The sequence below is a fragment of the Podarcis melisellensis genome (assembly GCF_964234715.1).
Source record: "Podarcis melisellensis genome assembly, chromosome: 7".
NCBI classification, from domain to species: Eukaryota; Metazoa; Chordata; class Lepidosauria; order Squamata; family Lacertidae; genus Podarcis; species Podarcis melisellensis.
The window spans coordinates 28323658-28348856 of record NC_138539.1 but is presented as its reverse complement, the minus strand read 5'-3'; the positions used below and the strand labels follow the sequence as shown (position 1 = coordinate 28348856).

The following is a 25199-nucleotide window of genomic DNA, read 5'->3' as shown; positions in this document are numbered from 1 at the left end:
TGAACCAATGGTCTGACTTGGTATAAGGCAGCTTCCTATATTCCTAACTGTTTCTACATTAGCTTAAGCTGAAGGTTATTTGGTAAAGCACACTGAGTCACTTAAGTCTACTGCTCAGCTTCCCATCCCTGCAGATACTATTCCCACCAATGGCTGCCCTCTTTCTCCACTTGCACAGCAAAGATTCTTCATCCTTCATAGCAGATCAGCTATTTGTTGCAAAACTAGGTAAAAACCCAGGGACCTTTGAACATTGTTGCATCTCTTTGCCAACAGTATCATAGGCATCCATTTTTCCATTCTTCAAATAGCAGCGTAGGCCAGTGTTTCTCAATTTTTTTTAACTTGGACCTCCTCTTTTCAACTTCCCAATCCAACAATAATTTGTCCAAAATATGAATGAATGGAGGTTCTTGTGCATATTTGTATATGCTCTGCTGCATGCAAAGATTTGCCACTAGCATTAGGTGCAGAAGAGAACCAGACATCTTCAAACCCTTTGTTAAACTAGATTCAGGCTGCAATCCTATACGCACTTACCTGGGGTGAAGTCCCATTGAACTTAGGGGAACTTACTTCTGAGTATTGCATGCAGAAGTTCCCAGAATTCAACACCTGCCAGCTCTGATATTTCAGACAGGTGGCTTTCCAAGCTCTACCTGAAGATGCTAGATGTTGAATTCTGCAAGACATGGGCTCTACCACTAAGCTACAGCCCTTGCAGTAAGCTCACTTGGTCCTTCCACTTGGAGCTCTCCAAGGTCCTGCAACTCCAGCATTACCTAGACTCAATCACCTTCATGCAACTTGGTATCCACCAAATCTAGTTAGCTTTGGCAATTGAAGTATGTGATAGGCCCTCAGAGTATTCTTTGAGGCACAGATGAACTGAGTCCTGATTATTGGTTGCTAGTTCCTTCTCTACAATCTTCTATGAATTCTTATTCCTTATGGCTTCCAGAAAGCAGGCAAGTGACTGGCATATCTTCTTAACTTAAACATCCCACTTCAGAAAGTCCTGAACCAGAATCTAGGACAGCCTATCCCTGTCAGATCCCTTGAGATTCAGTAATCTCTGAAACAACCTCCATTTCTTTCTACATTTTTAATATTTGGTTAAGGGACATAATATATTTTCAGGATACAGTAACTGTTGGCTTGCTACGGTTGGCTTCTTTCATTTTCAGTAATGAACATCTGATCATCATTTTCTGACACCTCTCCATTATGGAAATATTGCATGTTTCATCGGTGTCCAGATGAATGGAATTCTGCTACAATTTATAACCTCAAAATAACGAGGTGAGCTGAGAAAAGAAAGAGGAAAAAATGAGACTGATGTAGAAGAGTTTGTGAAATGAAACAGGCAGTAAGAGAATAATAGGGAACTGAGTGGATATATCCAAGTATCACCTGATTCTGATAGTTTAAGCATTAAATAAGCTTAAGCTATCATTTCAATTTGCACTTCATTTTTCTGGGGGGGAAAACGTCACTAAGAGCAAAATTGAAGATGTACAGGCAAATCATTATTGATGGGAAGAAATTGTAAAAATTAAAAAAACGCAGTTGAGAACAGGTCCAGCTTTTTGTATTGTTCTTTTCCAAATGTGTTAGTAATCCTTCCTTGACCTTTCACAGCAGTGACTTTCAAGTCCATCTTCTTATCACTTCCCTTATGCAAACTTAAAGCAGAAAACCTGTTTCTTCTCCTCTGTACACATGTGACCTACTTTAAAACAGTCTCCAGTTTCAGTATTTTTTCCTTCGTGGCTCTCACAAATTTCGTCCTCTATTCCTTTCCCCCAACAACATGCACACTACCTACCTACTTCTGCTTATCTGCCTTATCAATCTTGAGTTGCCAAACGTGATACCTCTCAAACACAAAGGGGTTGTATTCACCTAAATCCTACTCAGAGTAGACCTGTTAAAAGTTAGCCATATCAGTTAATGTCAATGGGTCACTCTCAATAGAATTAGCACTGAATCCCCCCCTCCCCAGGCTTCTCTAGTTTTCTCCAAGATTGCCTGTTAAACACAACTCAACACAACTGATTTAAAGGGATCCATTTTACAGTGCCATCAATAGAGTATGCAGTGCAAACTTTCAGTATTTACTGCTGGTAGCTCACAGAGGAAATAGGACAACTCTTGGCACCATATGGTATTATTGTTTGGGTGTTTCTGGGCTTAAGGGTAAAGGACAGACATGTGCAACTGAAGTTCTCTCTTTCTCTTGTGTTTTTTTTGGGGGGATGAACATAACACTTCTCCAAAAAATCTGCTTAATTGAAGAAATGTTGGGCATTGGGTGTGTTGAGAGTGTGCATTTCATGGCTTTAAGTGACAAGGACAAATTATTGGCACTTGTTAAATTACAATATTTTATAGATTCCAGGTCTATGGTTCTATATTTTGTTTGTTGAGGTTCATAAATATGCTATTCGGTGGTGGTGGTGGTGGTGTGTACACTCACGCCCTTTTAGCAAATCTGTATTTTCAGTCATAATCCAAAGCAAAGTGGATCTTTTTTTCTTTCAGGTGATATTTTTCTTTACAAGAACACCAAATGAAAGCCATATGGTTTGCTAGAATTTAATTTGATTCCATCTTTGTTGTGCGAGGGTGTAATTTATATAATTCCTTAAAATAAACGATTTCCCCCATAACTTAGTCATCTTGTGGGTTTTCAAAAAATGTCACAGCTGCCACACAGCCAAAGATAAATTATATAGAATTTAGCTGAATAGAACGAAGCAAAATTAGTTTTCTATTGCCTCAGGTTAATCAGACCCCTGGGGGAAGTGGGAGGGAGACTATCACTCTGGAAGTAATAAAAACGTCTTTTGATGTTAAAGTTGCTCAAGACTCTGTCACATTTTGGCTGGTCCTAATAAAAGTATTGCCATACTATGATTTTGGGTTTTTTTAGGTGATGACTTTCCATCCCACCCCACTGAAACATGCCAGATGTGCCCTGACAGAAAATTCTGTAGCCATTTTGCTTGTGATACAGACTTAGTGAATGTTCAACACAGCTTCTTAATAACGCCAAAAGTGTGTTCACCCCTTGGATCCAGACAGTTTGCAATGCTCTTTCCTCATTATAACCTGCAGAGCCTTTCTGGCGGGTACATCGGGCTTGTGAAAAGATCTCCAATAAATAAGCCGAAAATCTGTTGCTCTTTGTCTTCTATATAATATGAGAGTGCAATTAGGGAAAGGGAAAGAAAAGACTAAAAAGAGCAACTGAAAGGTGTGGAGCAGCACAGGTTGCATTCTTACAAGCTCTATAGAGCTACTTCACCACAATCAGGGCTATCTCTGACGCAAGAGGAAGGTCGGAGGAAGAAAATACATTTCTTCTCTATAGAGATAATTCCGCCTGTGAACCTACTGCTAAAAATAGTTAGAAGGCATTTATGGTTTAAACGTGAGCTGGACCCAGCATGTTCTCGAGCATGTTTTCAAGAGTGGGTGATGTGGAAACAACCCCACATTTTTGTCAACCTCTGCACAATATGCAGGGAATATTAATGGTTTTGACTCCGTGGTTCCACCACTTCAGAAACAACTGCTTGGCCAGCCTAGCGTGTGATTAAACTATAGGACCTTTATTCATTTTCTATAACAGGAATCTAATTTCTGTGGCCTTTTAAATGTGTTTGGGGGGGTTATTGGTTCTTTTCTCTTTCTTTTTGTTACGTATTTTGTGTTCTCATTTTATGTTTTTATGTTGTGAACCAACCTGTAATCTTCAGCCGGTGGTGGTATACTAAATGAATAAATGAAATGGGGCAATTTGCATTGGGTAATTGGTAAGAAGGGTGGAAGGGTTAAGACACTATGGCAGAGCTTTCCAAAGTTTTCATGTTGATTACATGCTTTTTAGACGTGCATCGTTTCACAACACAGTAATTCAGTTTTATTAGCAAGCCGAAGGTTAAACTAGCCCCTTTCCAACCGTGGGTGGAGCGCAGGGAGCGTGACTGCGACACACCTAAACGCTGCAGCCAACACACTAATGTGTCGCGACACACAGTTTAGAAAGCTCTGCACTATGGTGCTGATCCAAATTAGATCCCCACCTCCAGCTATTTTTTTACAAAGGAAAAATACAGTGGTCATATAGTCACAGATTCCCTGCGTTGCATTTACTTTTGCCCACACTCTCCTGTCACTGTCTCTTATTCAAAATGTTATCAAATTAAAATTTGCATTTTATCTTACAGTTTCTACAGATCAAGTGAATTCAGACTGACATCCAGTCCCTTTGGAAACCAAGAACATAATAATTCACAGACTTCCCCATGTGGAAATGTGAGCTGCTGTTTCTTGCTGGCTAGCAACATCTTTGACTCAATTTTTATGGGGCGGGAAAATGAATTAACTTCTTGAAATGGACATTACCATTCAAAACTTAGAAATTCCATTTCTTATATGTTCTAAAGCTGTACAATTGTCAGATTTATATGGTTTAGATTGTAAATGTGTTTTTTCCTGGCTAATTATTGGTATTATTTTTTTAATTTTGATGTCAGAAGGCCAATGAATTGTATGATAATATGAAGGACATATTTAAAATGAAGGAGACACTGTATACAAATGTATATTTGTAAAAGCTATTTTTATGATTAGCATGTTTTATGGTTCATCATATTAAAAGTCAGGTGATATTGCACTTAAATGTTTACAGCATAACGAAATGAGATCATGAAAGATTTATGATCTAATATGTTAAATAGTATTTTAATTATTTGTATTTATTTATATTCCTGTTTTAGAGCCAGTGCATTTATTAAGAAGTAGGGTCATAATGGAGGTCAAAGTAATATCCATGCCCAGATTTATTTATTTTTTACAACACATCATAATGCCAAAACAAATATAATTTGGCTATAGTAGTTTTGTGCGCAATATATATCCCATTGAAATCAATGGAATAACTACCACTCATTTCAATACTCTGAACTGTGCCCTCAAATCTTAGGATGTTGTAAACCTACAAAGATACATTTGCTGCTCTCTGACATAACAGTATGTCAGACAGCATGGATTGAAATATGATTTTATTTCTTTTAAAAAGAACAGTAATACTAAAACTTCCAAGAGTGTTGCCAATCGAAAGTTGGCATGTTGTTAGATTTCATAATTACTCTATAACCCATATTTTCCTAATTGCCAGTATTGAAGTCGCATGATCATGGCAGTATGTTTGGGTTTGGCAACCAAGCTTTGTAGCCCATAAGGTTAGTCCAATGTCCTGGACTTATTTTAAACCAAACATCTACAATACTACCACAGCTTGCCTGGTGTTAAATTGCCCTGAGCGATTTAGATGCTCCTTCAGTCAAGCACCTAACTGAATGGAGAGCCGTTCAGATTTCTTCATGGCATCCCTGCCAATAAAATATGAATGAGGCCCTGGAATGTGCAATATCTTTCTCTGCCTTTGTTTCTCATTCCTAAGTGTTTCTTGTGCTCTCAAAATAAGGCTGCCCAACTGTATGTTAAGTTATTCTGTGGTTTCTGTATAAACTCTTCCCCACACCCATCACCAAATCTGGTGAATTTTTCCCCACATGCTAATTGGAAAATATTTATAGATACACTTAATGTTGTACAGCTGTGACTGCTTCTGCTCCAGGGGAAGAGCTGGTGAATTGACAATGCTGAAAATAAAACTGCACGCATCAGAAAAGTCTTTCCACCACCTCAGTTTCTCCCCTCTGCTGGGAGTACTGTACCATATACCTCTGCACACGGGGAAAATGGGCCAAGAGTTTTGGGTTGTTGTTGTTGTTTTTCCTTTCCAGAATTCCTTCATTGTCTTTTTACATAGTTCAGTTTTATGATTCCTAAATAAAGCTAAAAATAAAATTTAGCTTCTAGTAATATTAATATATAATTTCTCTTTAGTTTTAATGAGTTTCCCTATGCCAGGGTGTTCTTGTGTAATTAAATTATTTGGCCATTCTGAACAAGATTCAAGCCCCTTTCAGATGGGTGGGGGGGGTCACACAGTCACTGAACACGTGGGGAGGGGGGTATCACCATTCTGTCACACACACAGGTTTGCTACAAACAGGCCGCTGCCCCCACCCACACAAACTATCTGAAAGGTGCCTTACAGACTTGACAATGATACTTTTTCAGAGTACTTTCTCTAGCGCATAGAGAACTCCCCCCCCCCCCCCAGTTTTGAGAGATAGAATATTTATTTCCCACGATTTCGTGTCATCTTACATACACCTTTCCTACAAATTATTGACAGCAGCAGACCTATAAACCACAGCTCAGAATACTTCTGCCACACGCTAGTTCGTTAGCACAAATCATTCGAACAATATGCATTAAGGTAGGGACACGGACCAAAGAATAACTTGTCGTTCTGATAACCTGGCGAGCAAATCTGAATAACTCCAGTTTAGAAAACCACCCCGGTCAGCTGGGAATATGAACTTGCCAGATACAAAGTCAGGCTTATCAGTCCATCTAGTCCAGTATTGTCTGCCCTAACTGGCAGCTGTCTGAGGCACAGGTCCCCCCCCAGCCCCGACACCTATTTGTTTGTGAAAAGAAGCTGCTCTACCTACATGTGCCCCAGTCTATTGCTTTATTACAGCATTTGCACTTGAGCATGCTGGTTTCCATGTATGCACTTTCTTCTTAAGCTCATGCAATAGTTACAAAAAGGAAAGGTTCTCCCCACCCCAATCCCAAAGCTAGCATGTGGAGCATGATCCAGCCTCTCCTTTACTGTGAGTACATCAGCCACATATCTCTGTGACACAGGGGACCCAAATTGTCTCCATTTGCAATCCAATGAAGGAAACCAGATTCTTTCTTTCTTTTTCATTTTTCTGTATCCTTACATTAAGTCTTGTTATATCTTTTTGTCTACAACAATTATTTCCAAGCGGGGAAAGCGGTTTTTAAAACGTCGAAAAACGTCATGTACACACTTTCTGCAGCCCTTTTCAAAGCCATGGTAGTTTTTCAACAACTATGATAGGAAGTTTATTTGCACTGAATATCTTGCCCATGTGTTCTCGTGGAATCATTTCATGACGGTTCTGTTCCAAATGTTGTAACATAATTTTTACATTCCTGTAAATAAATATTTTCTCTGACTAATGCACTAACTCTCTTTAGTAGTTCCTGCTGCCAAATGCTGGTTATAGATACGGAGCAATACCCCAAATATATTCAGTCTGCCGTGCTGTACACATTTAGCTGAGAATATACTACACTGAACACAAAGGGTGGAATTCAATGGTGCGTTAAGGCGATTGTTTGGTCAGCAGGACCATTTCTGCTCAACAGATGGAACTATCTCCCCTCTCCTCCCCCAGCACACTGTTCTGGGGGTCCTCCCGAGCAGGTTTGGGGATAATGGAGGAGCAGAGTCCTGTTGTGCTAATGGGGGTCCACTAGTGCAACAACTTAGTTGAATCCAGCCCAATGGAACCTCCTTTTGAGTCAGCATGCCTAGGATTCAACTGCACTTCACTTAAACAACTGGTCCATCAGAGCAATCACCATGAGGATAAAGCTGTCAGTGGCTACTAGCTGTGATGGGAATGGTCTACCTCCACTGTTGGAGATAGTATGCCACTGAATACCAGATGCTAGGAATTACAGCAGGTGAGGAGAGTGCTATTGCATATAGGTTCTGCATACAGGCTCCCCACTGGTACCTGTTGACCACTGGGAGAACACAGTGCAGGTGGACCTTTGGCCTGACCCAGCAGGTGCTTCTTATGTTCTTACTGGCTTGTGGGTTAGAGGGTAAAGACAGATGAACCACCAAACCCCAAGCACTACTGGGCTCACGCCAATCAGCTGGAAGGTGAAGGATGAGTGTCATTCCTTCTTCTCTCCTCTCAGAGGACTTAATCCCCTCCCTTGAAAAAAGGATTTCCTTCCAACTGAGATGAACAAGAAGGAAATTAACTACATCAGCTCCAGGGCTGTAGTTTCCCCCTCCATTCCATGTGAGAGAAATGGGGAAGCTTGGGATCCTGTGCATCTCATAAGACATCCTATGGATATCTCCTAGGACATCCCTGGAATCCCTTTTCATTTACCCAAGACCCACCTGACATCTAAATGAGGGGCATGTGGCTACTAAAACAGTGCAATTGGCATTAGCTCAATGTTCCAGTGACTGCTTCTGATGCAGTCAAATAGTTCCCATGGCAGAATAAATAAGGAAATCAGCGTTCTGGGTTCCAGTGCCCTATCTTATGAGATGGTGTACCTGTGAAGCTGTTGATGCCAAACCATATAGTTGCTTTTCAGAATGCAAAATAGTCTATATTCTCTACAAGAAAGGCAAGTCTGTGGATGAGGCGGTAAGGAGGAAGCATGCAAAAATAAGGCTCAACTCAGGAAGGCCAAAGAAGTACAGAAGGCAGACTCAATCAATAGGATTGGGCCACGATCTCCCCTTGTATGGAGGCGCTCTATGCGAATATGCACATAGTATGCATGCGCAGCTATTTCTCATGCGCATCCAGCACAGAAACATCAGCTTATGTGACTGGTGATGGGTACAGAGGAGAGGCAGGACAAGTCTCTACTGTGTCCCTGGAATCCCACCCCAGCCCATGCAATCTTTGACACAGACGTAGGGAGGGGGCACAGACCTGAACCCTCCCTGTTGCAACAGATCTAGTGGGAATGGAAGGAAGGAAGAGCACCAAAATGGTAAAAACAGGGAAAAGGTCAAATGCTCAAATTGGTGCTCATCTGCCCTCATATGTAGAGGTTTCCGTATTCTTGTGCATCCTTTATTATATATGCTCACGATCATATGCAAAACTCCATGCATAAGCCCATGTGTTATGTGTTTCGTACAGATAAAAATGTTCAACTTCCACCCTAACTGTTGCAGCCACATTTGCTCTATATACAGTGGTACCTCGTGTTACGTACTTAATCTGTTCCGGAGGTCTGTTCGTAACTGGAAACTACTCATAACAAGAGAAGTGCTTTCACTAATGGCACCTCCTGCTGCTGCCGCACTGCCAGAGTGCGACTTCCACTTGCATCCCGGGGCAAAGTTCGCAGCAAGGGGCATCTACTTCCGGGTTAGCGGAGCGTGTAACCCGAAGCATTCGTAAGGGGGACGGTACATAACACGAGGTACCACTGTATGGCAAAAACAATATCTGGGGGGGGGGGAGAAAAGAAGCAGGAAAGATAATAATCTCTTCTGAGTTCTATTTAGTTTTACTTCAATCCAACATTATGTCGCTTGCAATCAATATGTCACTCCTATCAAGAAGCATGTTGGCTCCATCCAACATGGTTATTTAAGGAAACAAGTTTCGGAGACCAACTGCAAAGGCTCATATCTTGGAAACCCAAAGTAGTTTTTGACAGCAAACTAGATAAAATCAATTGCAGTGATTTCAAGGATGACTTGCCTTTTAGAGCTAGTTATCTCTCTCAGCTTACTTGAGCATTGCTTCTAAGTGAATGTTGAACTTTTGCTTGCTTGCTTGCTTGCTTGCTTGCTTGCTTGCTTGCTTGCTCCCCCCCCCCCCCATAGTTTGGACAGAATCAACAGAGCATAAAAGCAACACCCTCCCATCACTACCAGCTTAATGCTGGCCATTTGGACCAATTTATTGGAAGCTTTGCTTTGGACGATCCAGGATCCGTAACAAGGCAACCCGAGAGCAGCGAATCAATAGGAGCAATAGAAGAAATGGGCTGGAGAAACGCATCCATGTAATTGCACATGGGTGGTTTGGAAGGCAAAATGCAACGTTGATTGCTCTATCCGATGCAGAGTTCACCAAGGGCAGGAGAGTAACGTAGGAAGCACAGCCTGCCAAGTCCAAAGTACAATAAAGCTTTTGAAACAATATCTAATGGCCAGCTCATAGTTTGGAAAAAGTTCTCTTTGCGACTTGCCTCATTCAAAAGAAAATGGGGAAGCATGGTCATGTGTTATCTTCTTTTTTGGTGTTTTGCTTCATCTAGTAACCCTTGAAGTCAAAGATGCCCTGATCTCTGGTTTCCTGGAACCTTCACTAAAGCAGCTGGGGGCTGCAATAGCTCAGCACTGCTAACCCTGGTTGAAAACCACTTGGGTTCCTCCAAACTGGTGGGGTTTTTGTGGGTGTGTGCAACATGTCCTCATCAGGATATTTGCAGATTTACACTGGACCATCCACACATCATGCTACTTGATTAGTTGTTCTGTGAGCCTTCCCCAATGCTACATTATTGTTGGCAATACGAGCTAAAGCGCAACTGAAGCAGGACAAAAAGACCTCAACGCAGAATATTTGTGGTATGAAAACCTATGGGATTTCAGCAGAAAGTTGCAGGATATGCCCTGACAGGAAATGAAGCAGTGAGACAGTCCCAAAACCTTTGCAGGCACAAACAGCATTGAAAGTGGGATCGTGTGTGGCCGTCCCAATCACATGGTGAGCACAAATCATCCCGAATGCACAATTAAAAGGATGTTAGTACATCATATCCAGACTTCCATCAGAATGCAGAAGCACTGCACTAAGAAAATAGGCTTATTGGATATGCATTGGAAGCAACCAACATGTAGATCAGAATCTACTGGCAGGCCTCTGACATAATACAATCCTAGGCATATTTATTCAGCTGAGTTCTTGTAATTGTGTGTGTGTGTGTGTGTGTGTGTGTGTGTGTGTGTTCAGATTGCAGTGACTTGCAGGAGATCAGCTGTTGTGCTACAGGGGGACACTGAGGTCCTCCTTCAAGGGTCTTCTGATGGTTCTTTGACTGCAATAAACAAAGTTAGAGGGAACCAGGCAGAAGGCCTTCTTGGTAGTGGTGCCCGAATATATATATATTCAACTGCATCAGACCTACACAGCTACCTACCTGAATCTAGGACTTCGTCCTGATGCAGTTAAGCCCTTTTTGTGTTATTATGGGAAGATTTTCTGACTTCTCATAGCTGAGACTCCAAACAACTTGGAGGGGGTAAATTCTGCCACGACTGTTCCTTCTCTATAAAATATGAGTATCGATCACTGCCCCCAGGGAAATGAATGTGGCCCAGAAGCGGAGGAACCAGCTCAGGCGCCTGGGGCGGTGCACCCAGGGGGCAGGGCAAGCCACCCATAGGGGCCTCCGCAGTCTGCCTGCCTCCTCCCACTCAGCTGCCCTACAGCTGGGGGGGATGCAGTGGGCGGACTGTTTGGGCAGCGCGGAGCATGCATGCACCCATGCTACTGCGTCTCTCCCAGGAGAGACGCATAGCTTGGGTGTGCTGCAGGCCCCGTGGTGAGTGCCGTCCAGTATTTTGTCACCCCCCTCAGTAGTGACACCTGGGACAGCCCACACCCACTGCACCCCCCCTTCCTTCGGCCCTGATCTGGCCTTCTTAGAAAACGGGCAGGGCTTTTGCACCTTGCAAAGTTGTGCAGAATTGTGTTTGTCTGAAATCCCCTTTCCCTCACAACTGTTAAAGGGTCCAAGTGCCTTGTCCTTTTTTCCACCTGAGCCCCCTAGTCCCTTTCATTTGGCTAGCTGGTTCAAACAAGTGTGCCTTCGATGACTGGCAAATAACTTTCTGCTGCTGTGGTTATATTTATGTTAGTGCTGCTGCTGTTTCCTCACTGAATTGTTCCCAACACCCCAATTATTTTCACTTAGGGCTTCATGAACTGAAAGAAAGAGCAGATGCAACTCCGTATTTTCTGCAGTTGCTCGAGCCCATCCTAATATGAAGTCAGGAGCATACTCTGTGAAGCTGTTCCCTATATCTGAAGTTTTCAAAGTGGGATGCAGCTTTGGGATTCCTGCAGTGATGTGATGGCTCTTTTCATCCGCTTTGGCATCGGAGGTCATACCAGAAGGCAGCCGATGAAAAAGGGCGGGTGAGGAGCTTTGACTGACAGTGGCAGGGCTCCTAGCTATTACTGTCCTCAAACAGGCTGAGAAAATGAAATGTCACTAATGGAACATTTGACGCTCTGATCAAAAGTGTTAAATTAGAGCCGACGTGCATTAAATTATATCCTCTTTTCATCTGCGTTAAGATCTCAGGCTTTGGTGATTATTATCTCCTCCTGATTGTCTGTAGCCCCAACTGAAATAAATTAACTGCAGCTCTCCTTGCTATATAGCAAGCTATTTCAAAACACAGTCCTAAGAAGCACCTTCCTGCCCAGCAGGAATTTCAATTAAAAAGAAATTACTTTAGACCCATTTTCTAAGTCTATTAGTTTGAAGCCTTGAAAGCGGGGTAGTATCACTGCTAGTGAGAAGCTGTGAAATTGTCAGGAAACCAAGAGGGTTGCAGAGACAGAGAAAATCTAAGCTCACGTTTTCTATTGTGTAGGAACTACTTTTGTGTGTTATCATAACTTGCCTGTGCATGGGGAAGGGCTGTCGTTCTTTGCTGCTTTATTCGAAGACGGTCCTGGGTTCAGTCCCCAATGGCATCTCTAGATAGGGGTGGAAGAGACACTGCCTGAAACCCCCAAAAGCTGCTGTCAGTAAGTGTAAATGAAACTGAGCTGGATGGACTAATGGCCTGACTCAGTTGAAGGCCATGAAGGAGCATCTCCACCCTCATTTTTCACCCTGGACACTGTCCACCTCTGAGGGCCTTCTGGTGCTTCCCTTACTGTGAGAAGTGAAGCTACAGGGAACCAGGCAGAGGGCCTTCTCGGTAGTGGCACCTGCGCTGTGGAACACCATTAGATGTCAAGGGGATAGATAACTATATAACTTTTAGATGACATCTGAAGGCAGCCCTGCATAGGGACGTTTTTAATGACTGATGTGTTCTTATACTTCTTGGAAGCCGCCCAGAGTGGTTGGAGCAACCCAGTCAGATGAGCAGGGTAGAAATAACAAAGTTGCTACTATTATTATTATTACAAGGCAAATCTCACACTCCGTGATACGAGCCAAGACACTGTTGTCACATTTCTTCTCCGTGATTGCACTTTGAAGGCTGCCACAGACATTTCCCTTATGTTTTTTCATAAGCTTTTATTAAAACTTTTTCATGATAGAACAAGATAAAAGAAACTAATCTAGATAAAAACAAACACAGAGAAGGAAAGAGAAAATAAAACAGAGTTCTCTCTCAAAGGTAATCCTTGCCTCACACAGAAAGTGGTGGAGCCTCTCAGCTCTCAACTGAGAGCTTTCCCTTCTTCTCCCTGTCTCTCACACTGAGAGGGCTTCCCTTCCCTGCCTCTCACTTAGGGTCCTCCTATCCATCAACCCAGGGCTTTATCTCAGCTGGGCACCCTTGCTATTCTAAGAGAATGAGGGAGGCGTTCATGGTGAGTTCCAGCACCTCTTTTTCTAGAAAGATGGGGGGGGGGTGTTGTGAGCCTTCAGATATGGACACAGTGATGCACCTACGTCTGGACCTCAGGGTTGAAGCTCAAGGGTCTGCAACCCAGCGCGGTCCCTAATAACCCTCCAGAGAGCAGCTGTTGATGTAGGCAACAGAAGATAAGCTCAGCAGCAGCATAATGGGTGTATCAGGGCCCATTGGGATTGATGCAGGTCGTGGCAGTATCCTTTCTTCTGCTTCTTTTTCATTTTATAGCCAGGGGGTGGCTAGCCAGGCATGCCTATGGTTACAGATGCTTGTTTTGTTATTGTAACTTTAAAGTCCATCCTCCTTTTCTATGAGAAAAGGATGCTTATTCCCAAGCAACTGAGCTTAGCATTGGGGAAGCACAAGCAAGCACCACTTTGTTCCTGTAGTCCTGTCAGTGACATGATTTAAGTGAGCTTAAAATACGAAGCTGCATCTGTTCAGAGCATTTGATCAAGGCAGGCAAACTCTCTCTCTCTCTCTCTCTCTCTCTCTCTCTCCCTTCCTTTTTTATTGTGTTTTGCTCTAGCATATGAAGGATATGGAAGCCATGGGAAAGGGCAGAACAGAACATTGCAATTGAGTGCTTCACAATGAAAGCCGTCGCAGCCTAGAAGGGGGAAGGTGGCCGTAGCTCAGTGGTAGGGCTCTGCACGAAGAAGCTCCCAGGTTCACACTGACATCTCCAGGCAGGGCTGGGAGAGAACATTGCCTACATGAAACGTAAACTCTAAATTGTTCCAGGGAAAAATGTGATCACCACCCCTGGTGCTTTTGACAGGAAAGCTCAGCTGAATTTAAAGAAAAGCTAGAGTGAAGGTGTCAATGTCTGGAAGCTTACATTCATTCCCCTGGTACCATATTATAGTCGAGATGCATACACATTTTATACAGAATACAGGCTTGGCCCTTAGATGTTCTATTAACATTGTATAAAATAAAGTGTATAAATTCAGTTGACACTTGTATTCAGTTTGTGACTACATTGTTATGGGTTTGTGGGTCCGGTGGGTGTTAGAATTTAATCAATGCTTGATTACATTGTATTAAGCCATGTGTGTTAAACTGGACCTGTGCGTATTAAGCTTTGTGCTAGACACTTTTAATCTGCTGGAATCAGAAAGTATTTAAAGCTAATTAAGCTAAGCTAAACCTCCTCAAGACTACAAGGGATCAAAAGGATCCCATGTGAGATGGCAAATGGATGGGGCCCCTCCCTCCCTCCCTCCCTCCCTCCCTCCCTCCCTCCCTCAACATATAAAGCAGTAGGAATGTGGGTTAGGAGATTAGAGCAGTGGCGTAGCGTGGGGGGTGCAGGGGGGCCGGCCGCACCGGACGCAACATCTGGGGGTTAGGGTTAGGGGGCGTAAATCCACGGGTTAGGGGGTGCAAATCCACAGGTTAGGGGGCGCAAATTACTTGCCTTGCCCTGGGTGCTGACAACCCATGCTGCACCACTGGATTAAAGGAAGGGTTTATGTGACCAGAAGAAGCAAAGTAGCAGGCAGAGCAGGATGTTGGCTCTCTGCTTGGATCCTAGGCTGTTTATAGAAGAGGCAAGACCCTCTTGGGGTGATTATGCTGTGAACCCCTCCATTGCAGGCTCAGGTTGTGTATGTGGGTAAATAAACCATATATCATAAATACACCACAGTCTCTACTGTGCCTCATTTCCAGAAGGAAACACAGACCCTGGGTAAGCATGCCTGGAACCCCTGGAATCTCTCCCCACTTGGAGATTGAGGTTGTGTGCAACAATATAAATCCAAATGGATGTGCACTCACTAGCACAAAGAAAGTGCCATAACTGCATAGGTTACAACTGGAAGAAGATTATAGCAACCTGACAGAGTTCTGACCTGCAAAAGGTAACCTTGAATTAATCATTAACTCAATTTCTTTCAAATTCTGTGTAAATATGCAAGCTTGAAAACCAATCCAGAGCAAATGGAGCCTGAGAGTTTCATTCCAGCTGTCATTGTAGAGGGTCACAAGGCTGCAAAGCATTCTTTGTTCAGCGAAAAGAACAGATGTATGGATCTGACCAGGTTAAACTAATTTGAACTCAGACTTTGCCTGTAATTTACAGTGCAGTCCAGTGCACGTCTAAGTCCCACTGAGTTCGATCAGACTTACTCCTGTGTAAGTATGTACAGGATCGTAGCCATAGACATACAAATAATAAGAAACTGAGAAGTCTTATTTTCAGATAGCAATCTTCCCTCCCAAGGAAGCATACAGACTAGGAAGGCAAGGGAATTGGGTCTTGTTTTCAGCAGTTAAAAAACCCTTCAAATTTTGCAGAAAGATTAAGCAATCAGAATGAATGCATCAAATTATGTAAATGTGTATAGCTGTGTCTGATTGTTCTACTGTGCTTTTACTTTGTGTTGTTCTTAGAGATTAGGTAGCAGTGGAGAAGCGGCAATAAATCTGCAGAGGCAGAAGGGAAAGACTTGAAGTGAGAGGAGGAAACCAAGGATTCAGGAGCCGGGAAGGGCGAGAGGCAAAGGGAGGACAGCCCAATTGCTGCAGCACCATTTATTCTAAGAACCTCAACAGGGTTTTGTAACTAAACGAGCACACACATTGGTTTATTTACCATACAGCCCAGGAGTGGGGAGCCCCTGGCTATATGGGGAGCCAAATGTGGCACTTCAGGCTTATATATTTGGCCCTCCAAGCTCTCCCCCCTAGTCATGCATCACACCTCAAGCGCTTTGTTTTCTTGGCTAGAATGTGCTCTTGCACGCCAATAATGCTCTCAATTTGTCTGGAAGATAAAGAGGGGTGCCTGAGCTACACACCACTTTGCCTGGAAGGGGAACTTCCCCTGGACAAGGGTGTTACAAAGTTTGCATCTTGCAATCAAACCTGCCCTTCTTACATGCAAACCTGACACTCCTTTCAGAAACTTTTGGCTTTGAGATACGAGTGTGTCCTGAAACAGGCACTTTATTGAGTCAGAAAATACTGCTGATCATCATTCAAGCCATTTATTATAATGAAGGAGAATTAGCACATTTCTCTTAAAATGCCCACTGTGCTTGGTTATTTCTGCTTTCCTCTTCCCATTGATCCTCACAACAAAGTAGGGTAGACTGGGAGACTGTGACTAACCAAAGGGCACAAACAACAAGCTTCAGATTTATAAAAAATCTGATTTTGTAACCTACTGTCTGATCTTGTGACCTACTGTCTTCACATGAGTATATGCATTTCAGTGTACAACCTAATAAAACAGCTCCATGTATATTCCTGATGGTTTACAGAGGAAGCGTCTGTAGCATTTACAACAACATGAGAAAATATATACATATAAAGAGGCTCTTTGCAGATGTGTGTGGAGATGAACTCTGAAGGTCAGTTTTTCAAGATAGCCTGTGAAGTTATTTCTTAAAATCCCATAGAAATTCTGCAGGAAGGCAATTTGCTTGAAGCGAGGAGGCTAATCTGAACCACTATTTAATAAGAATCATTTTCTACCTCAAGCTCTCTTGATTATCATCTTAGTATCGACTCTGGGTGCCTGCAAGCCTTTTCCTTTGTGTACTGAATACCCTTTATGAATGCTTTGATCTTTCTTCAATATGCAATTTTTTCACCCCTCTTTTTTCTTATTTATACTTCTTGCCAATGTTTTGCAGCAGCACTATAAAGATTACTGCTTTTAGTGGAGAGAATAGGACGAAACTATTAACTGAGACGTTGAATGCTTCGCTTGGATAAAAGTACCATATGCATGCACTAAATGGTCTTCTGGGATTAGGCTACCAAGGGCAGAATTACTCTTCTAAATTTTAAAAAAGTTCTCTTCTCCAAGCCCATTTTCAGCATCTAGCACCATCTGGCAGTGGCTGGAGTCCCCAGCAAAGCTCACCAGCCCTTGACCAGATGGTGAGTAGATGGCCACAAGTCATCATTTAAATTTTCAATGATGCCCCAGAGCAACCCTACATTGGATGTTGGCTGCTTTCCTCTGTGGAACTTGCACTTTGACAAGTGCCAGTAATGTTCCTTCTGCATTTGCAAGGAGTCGGTCTTTGAGCGTGGCACCACCTGTGCTTTGGAACTCCCTGCCTGTTGACCTTAGGCAGACTCCCCTCTTGCTATAGCATTTTAGACACCCGCTGAAAACTTTCCTATTTCTTGCAGGATTGCAGCCTTAAGATATTTACACAATTGTGTGAAATAGGAGGGTAATGGAACATGGCCAACTGCGCTGAGGGTGAAAGGCACAATCGGCTTTTATGCCTCACTGGCTGCCCGGGCAGGTGGGCAGCCAACAAGGCACACCCTCCAGAGGAGGCCTCTCATTGGCCAACTTGAAATGCAGGACTCCAGCCCTGCTACCCAGGTGGCCAGGGGAATTCCCCAACAGTCACCTAGCCATGTGCATTCTGGCTGCCCAGGAATGTTGCAAGGTTCTGCAACAGCTGCCCACCCAGAGAAAGGGGTAAGCATCCATTTTAACCACCTGGCTACTTGCAAAAGTCTTTAGGCCCACAAGGACTCACGTTGCATGAAGCTCAAATATTGCAACTCTGAAGTTACTAGCGGGCTGCTTTCATCTTCTCCTAAAGGTGGCAGCTTTTCATTTAAAACTTTGGTTTCATAAATGTGCAGTCTCATCTAGAAAAGCTCCATGTAGCCTTCTCTATAATATAAAAAATTATTCATCCTTTGAATGATCTGTTTGTGGTATTTGCTTTCCTTGAGCCAAGCAAACCATACATCAGGATTGAAAAAGAAAACTTCCCCCAAAGCCTTCATCTGCAAATTGCCGTGAATGATTGATCTGATGTCTGGTGACTGAATGCAGGTAGCTCTTATTACAGCCTCATGGCCTTTGTGGCAGTAACATCAAGTAGCAATTTCACTGTCAGCATCAATTCTTTGTTTCCTCCCCCTCCCATTCCAATATGAAACAAGTTTTGTCACAAACCGACCAGCCATCGGTTTAAATCATCCTATCTCTCAAGTTGTAATTTACATGACTGTTGCGGTATTTAGGCAAAGGCAAGACTGAAGTTAAGAACATTAGCCAGTTTCTCAGCACCACACTTTAAGAAGTCTATAGACTATTAGAGCAGTTTGGAGGACAATAACAAAAGATGCTCAGGCATATGGAAAGCAAATCCTATGAAGAAAGGTGAAAGGAACTAGGTTTGTTTAGCCAGGAGAAGAGAAGAATATGTGGTACAAGATAGCTATCACACTATAACTAAAAGACTATCATGTGCAAGAGGCCAAAGACTTGACCTCTGTGCCTCATCTTCAGTTGCGGGAGGATAGGTTTCTCCTGAACATTTGCAGATATTCTTTTTGGCAGCAACAGCAATTTGACATTGGAACCAATTACCAATGGGGGTTGTGAGCTTCCTTCATTGAAGGTCTTCAGACAGAAACTGGACATTCATCTGTCAGAGATGGTCTAACTCTGGATCTCCTGCATCAAAGTAGGAGATGGACTGCAATCTGGCCTACAAGATTCCCAGCAACTCCGTGAGCCTATGAGATGGTGGAGCATGTTGGGAACTTTCAGGTTCTTCTTCATTTTGATTTTGGACAAAGAGCAGAACAAAATATGTGGTGTTTTCTCTGAAGCCTCAGAGGAAAGTCAAACTGTTATTCAAGAGGAGCACGATTCCCTACACAAATGCTACACAATAGAACAAAAGAACGTTACCTTCTCCCCTCCCTCCCTCCCTCCCTCCCTCCTTCTCTTCCCTCTCTTTCCCTCCAACTGCATGATGTCTATGACAATAGTGTCTCATACAGAACATAAACGAACTGTGTAAAAGATTATGAATAAAAAATGGAGATGTCATATGTACTTTTCCTTGTTTGTTTGTTTTATATCACAATATAATCCTTAACAAAACTTATTATTATTATTAATTAAAAAGAATTTAGGTCAGGAAAATGAACTGACCTGAGGAAGTTGAGGAAGAGATGAGCTCAAAATGTTGCTTAAAAAACATTTGTGGAACAATCTGAAGAGCAGTACTGGTTCAAGGTGACTCTGTTAGAGTTGCATGGCCTGAATGCTTTCAGAAAGACTTTACAGTGGTACTAGGGACTGCCATGGTGGACAGGGACAGAACTATTACAACTCCATGGAAAAACAACTTTCCTCCCCTTCCCTTGGCCATGAGGAAAATCCCTTCTCAGATACTGGTATTTGCTTTGGGAGGAAATATATATTTGGAGCTATCAAGCCATGCTGCGATGATCTGCAACTGTCTTGCTTGACTGTGTAACTCTTCTCTCTCCCTCTCTGAGAGTTTGCTTTGCTGTCTGTGACCAACCTCCTGATTCCAGCACAGAGACAGGGCAGAAGGGGCTACAGCCAGGGCTTTGCTTTTCAGCCAGAACTTGCCAGAAATCAGTTTCCACACCTCTTAAGCGGGCACCATTGCCATCCTCAGAAAACGATGGACGCACATCTAGAAAAACAGCACTGCCTACTGTTAATGTGCTGCCTATAAATGTTCACCTTTCTTTCTGTCTGAGCGGGGAGGGGGGGGAGATCCCTGCTTGCAGCTGAATGGTGCAACAAGAATTTGTGGAGGGACTAGATCTGTACTACATTCATTCATTCATTCATTCATTCATTCATTGCCTTTATATACTACCTGATAGTAAAAGTTATCTGAAGTACTCACAGGGTGGCAGAGGATGGTGAGGCGATGGGGGGGGGGGTCAGTGCACAGGAACCAGAGCAGCAGGACCCATCACCATAGCCAGAGGGACCCAGTATACCTGAAGGAGCGTCCCCACCCCCATCATTCTGCCCGGACACTAAGGTCCAGCGCAGAGGGCCTTCTGGCGGTTCCCTCACTGCGAGAAGCAAAGCTGTAGGGAACGAGGCAGAGGGCCTTCTCGGTAGTGGCACCCGCCCTTTGGAACACCCTCCCATCAGATGTCAAAGAGATAAACAACTACCTGACATTTAGAAGACATCTGAAGGCAGCCCTGTTCAGGGAAGTTTTTAATGTGTGACATTTTAATGTATTTTTAATCTTTGTTGGAAGCCGCCCAGAGTGGCTGGGAAAACACAGCCAGATGGGCGGGGTACAAATAATATATTATTGTTGTTGTTGTTGTTGTCATTATCATTATTACCTCCATGAGCACAGCAGGCTCTGAGGCATAGAGCAGTGGAGTGCTCTTGGAGGCTGAGGCAGACAAGAGCCCACAGCACAGCTCACTAGCTGGCCAGGTGAGACTCATTAGCTCTGGGAGAAGGTCTATGAGTCCTCAGCCGGAGTAGGCTCAGGACAGGTGAGGGCCACCTGCCTCATCAAGCCCAGGTGCTGCAACCAGCAGGCAAAGTACAAAAGGGAAGCAGAGCTAAGGTACTGTGCTTGTTGAGCTGCCCATGTTGATGGACTTTGGCTTGGATGCTTAAGGGCCTCCACAGGACAGTCCTTCAGGTTTGGCTCTGAACTCTTGTTTCCTGGAACATGCTGGGCTTATTACTTTTGCAATAAATCTACCGTTGCACCTTATTACTGACTACAGTTCATATGCCTATCAGTTCAGTATTCGTTTTTCACAAAATAAAAAAAAATTATGGGAACACATTTATGAATGATACACTGTCAAATTCATGAACATGATTCAGTTCCCTTTGAAAGCAAGCATTTAAAAACCACTTAATGTGCATGATCAATAGCATGGAATGTAAATTATTACGATAAATGGTGTGTCAAGGAAACAGCATCTTACACATATGCCAGTGCAATTTCCATCCCAAAATCGGTTTCTTAAATTGTAAAGACCTAGTGGAGATCTTTACGGCAAAGGAGCATAAATTATTATTGCTTCTCCTTCCTCTTCCTTTCGGTAAATATGACCACTGCCTTACAAGTAATGGCCTACTAATTCTGCAGAGTGCCATTTTGCAGCAGAACATTCAGAGTTATTGATACGTGTGCTTAGTCATGGTTGAAAGGACAGATGGAGTTTATGTCCATACTTTACACTTGGACGTTCTGTGGCTCACAAAGAAGAAGAGGAGGAGGAGGAGGAGGAGAAGGAGGAGTTTGGATTTGATATCCCGCCTTTCACTCCCTTTAAGGAGTCTCAAAACGGCTCACAATCTCCTTTCCTTTCCTCCCCCACAACAAACACTCTGTGAGGTGAGTGGGGCTGAGAGACTTCAAAGAAGTATGACTAACCCAAGGTCACCCAGCAGCTGCATGTGGAGGAGCGGAGAAGCGAACCCGGTTCACCAGATTACGAGACTACCGCTCTTAACCACTACACCACACTGGCTCTCCAGAAGGAAAATAATTTCTTAGAGCACTGGGGTCAAAGGTCACATTCCCAAATCACACAATATATCATTTTTACTCTTAAATTATTTTTTATTTTTTTTCAAAAAAAGAAAAAAGTTTTTCGTTTTTTTAAAAGTTTCTATTTTCCTCAAAGTAAGCATGCTATTTGTAGCCGGTGCAATCCTGGCTATAACATGCAATTGTCTCCAGTAAGGATTCCAAGAGGATTATCATTAATTGCCCCATTTTCTGTGAACAGATGTGGAAATTGCACATGTTCCTGTGACACACAAGCAGATCTGGTATCACAATTGAAATGGCCAACAGTCAGGAATGATGGGAGTTGTAGGAGGATCAGAGCTGGACGGCCACAGATTTCCCATCTCTCTTTAATGATTCTGTACCTGATCTTTCCTATATCTCCTTGTATAGCTAAGGCAGAAAGGAAGGATCAATTCATGCATTACTGGTAGAAAACTCTATTATTTTATTTATAGTCTTCATTTATATACATTTCAACAATAGTTCAACAATAATTCTAACATTTGAAACCTTCCTTCCTCCTCTTTTTGCAGTTCCTTAAATTTATTTTCATCATTCCCTGCATATTTCAAATTATCTTGACTTATTCTTTTATTTGTTTGTTCTCCTATATGTTTTTTAAAACTATAAGTTATTACAATAATCCTGCCAATGTCTTAATCTGTTTACAGGTTTTTTTGGAAAGATTCAATAAACTATTTCTATTCCTTTATAAAAAGTGTGTCATCTTGATTTCTTATTCTTCTGAAAGGTTTTGCCATTTCTGCATAATCCATTAGTTTCTGTAGCCATTCTTCTCTCAGGACTTCTTCTTCTTTCCATTTTTGAGCAAATAACATTCTTGCAGCTGTAGTTGCATACATAAAAGAATTTATATACTGTTTAGGTAGTTCTGAGCCTATAATTCCCAATAGAAAAGCTTTTTGTTTTTGTTTTTATACAAATGTTATCTTAAACAGCTTTTTCAATTCATTATATATCATTTCCCAGTAAGCTTTAACCTTATTACAAGACCACCTGTCAGGAGGCTGTCAGCAGCTCCTGGCTGGTTGTCTAGGAAAGTAAAAAGACAAAGAAAAGTTTCTTACCATCCTTTTTTATTTCAGTCTTTATTGAACCCAGCCTCCTGGAGAATGGCATTGTCCTGAGTGAATCTCCACCCACCCCCTTCTTTCCCACTTCCTTATTCATTATCATCACCTCCTCCTCCTCTATGGGTGCCACTAAGTGCCCTCTGTCTTTGAGCTCTTTGCTTTCCTACTTTTAAGGCTCGCCGGGTTCTGGGAGATGAAGGGTCTGGAATGCTTTCTAATGACAACGTGTCAGCTGGGTGTTGTTCTGGCTCTCCCATGATTTCCCAGCTTTCCTCCTCATCTGCCTCTGAGCTGCTACCTGCCTCAAATCCCTGTTGTAAATCTGTACTGTCTTCCTCCTCCTCCCGCTCCCTGGAAGGGTCAGGATGGGGAGGCGGTCTCTACCATTTCTCCTCTGCCCAGTTCCTGACACCACCACATGTGAAAAAATGTACCTTCTTTTTCTTTACATTTCCAACACATATTCGATTTTGATTTATACATTTCAACCAGTCTACTAGGTGTTAGATACCAACTGCCGTATTTTTCGCCCTATAGGACACACTTTTTCCCCTCCAAAAATGAAGGGGAAATGTGTGTGCGTCCTATGGGGTGAATGCAAGCTTTCGCTGAAGCCTGGAGAGCCCCACTGCCAGCCCCACAAGCTCGGGGGACAGTGGGGAGGCGGAACGCCGCCATCCCGGTGTCCCCCAACGTGGTTTGGAGGCTGGCGGAGGGCTTCCCCCTCCCCCAGCCCCGCAAGCTTCCAGAGAGGTGCCAAAGCTGCACGCAGCTTCGGCGTTGCTCTGGGTCGCGTTCTGGGGGCTGGGGTCGGGGGAAGCTTGGGCTTCCCCCAACCCCAACCCCGCAAGCTCCCAGAGCGGGCTTCGCACAGCTCTCCACAAGTTGTGGCTCCCACGGCTTGCGGAGAGCTTCCTGTTCTGGGGGCTGGGGTCGGGGAAAGCTCGGGCTTCCCCCGCCCCAGCCCCATGCCTGGGGGGGAAATAATTCTTTTCCCCTTTATTCCCCCCCCCCAAATCTAGGTGCGTCCTATGGGCCGGTGTGTCCTATAGGGCAAAAAATACGGTATATAATATTTTCATATAATTTTCTCGTAACCTATAACAAGCTGTAAATTTTATATCTGTTTTCCACAGTCATTCCCATGCTTTCATTTCTATGTTATGACCAATATCTATTGCCCATTGCTCATTGAAGATTTCACTTGTTCGTCCTTTGTCTCCCATTCCAGTAGCACCGTACGCATTTTAGACATCATTTTAACATTACAGTCTAACAGGTATCTCTCTAGTTATGAAACGGAGGTTTGGGGAACAATAATCATATCTTTTTAAAATACTTCATTCAAATGATATTGTATCCATGTTGTTAACATTCCTGATAAATCCTTGAACTCTTTTAATTTAAATTCTCCACCTTCCTCTCTTAGTAAATTTCTATAGCTTGCCCAACTTTCCATCATATTCTTCTTCTTCACCACTATAGCTTCCAATGGTGAAAGCCAAAGTGGTGTATTTGTCTCAAGTAATTTTTTTTACCGATACCTATTATTATTTTCTTTAGGGTTCTTCCATTCTTTCCTCAGGGTATCTTTCAGTAAGGGGTTTGCAGTATTTAGTAAAAGAAGAAAAAGAGGATTGGCAACTATTATTCATAATCCCTAACAAATCCTAAGTAATCTTTCAGAAGCCTGAAAATAAATCAATGTGCATATTCAGATTTTGTTTATACATGTGTGTCAGGGGCTCAGGAGCAGAGGCACAGGGGAGAGAGGGAATGGAGAGCGAAGGGGAAGAATCTGAGGGAAGCGTAGGGGAGTATGACAGTGAACCGAGAGATTCCATGAGCTTCTCCAGCGAATCAGAAGATTCCCAGAGGGGGGCGCCTATGGCCAGGGCAAGGGGGGTCCCAGGGGGGACGCACCAGAAGCAAGGGGCCAGCGGGGACTCCCAAAGCAGCAGCTGGAGATCAGGACCAGCTTCCCCACCAGAGCGTAGTGGGGGGGAAGAGTCCCATGCATCAGGGCCAGCGTCTCCTCCAGCAGGGAGAGAAGAGGAGTCAGGGCTGACCACGCTACATTTGGAGAGTGAGGGAACGGAGGGGAAGTCAGACCCAGCTAGCCTCCCCGAAGGGGGAAGCAGTGACAGGAGCAGTGTAACGGTCAGGAGGAAGGTTGCCAGCTGGGCGCGCGCGCCAAGTTCAAATGTACAGGCGCGCGGACAGCAGGAAACCAGGATGGGGAACCAGGTCCTAAAGCCCGCCGGAGGCAGGGGGAAGAATCAGGGGACTCAGCGTCAGAAGAGTCCAGAAAGGTCAAAACCCCAGCAGACAGGCGGACCCAGAGGAGGAAGGAGCAAAGGAAGAGGTGGAGCAAGGCTAGAGTCTTAAACTGGTGTCTGGGGGGAGGAGATTCAGACGGAGCTTCAG

General features: G+C 43.4%; 1 protein-coding gene across 4 annotated transcripts in view; it reads left to right on the top strand.

Annotated features, from left to right (window-relative positions):
• Nucleotides 1-7144, top strand: part of RALYL (RALY RNA binding protein like) — a 264584-nt gene extending 257440 nt beyond the window's left edge. For all 4 annotated transcript variants that reach the window (XM_081919856.1, XM_081919857.1, XM_081919858.1 and 1 more), the window contains one exon: nucleotides 4236-7144. In XM_081919856.1, the coding sequence (XP_081775982.1) occupies nucleotides 4236-4253 (18 nt within the window). In that variant the 3' untranslated portion in view covers nucleotides 4254-7144. The remainder of the gene's footprint in view (nucleotides 1-4235) is intronic.
• Nucleotides 7145-25199: the final 18055 nt, after the last annotated feature.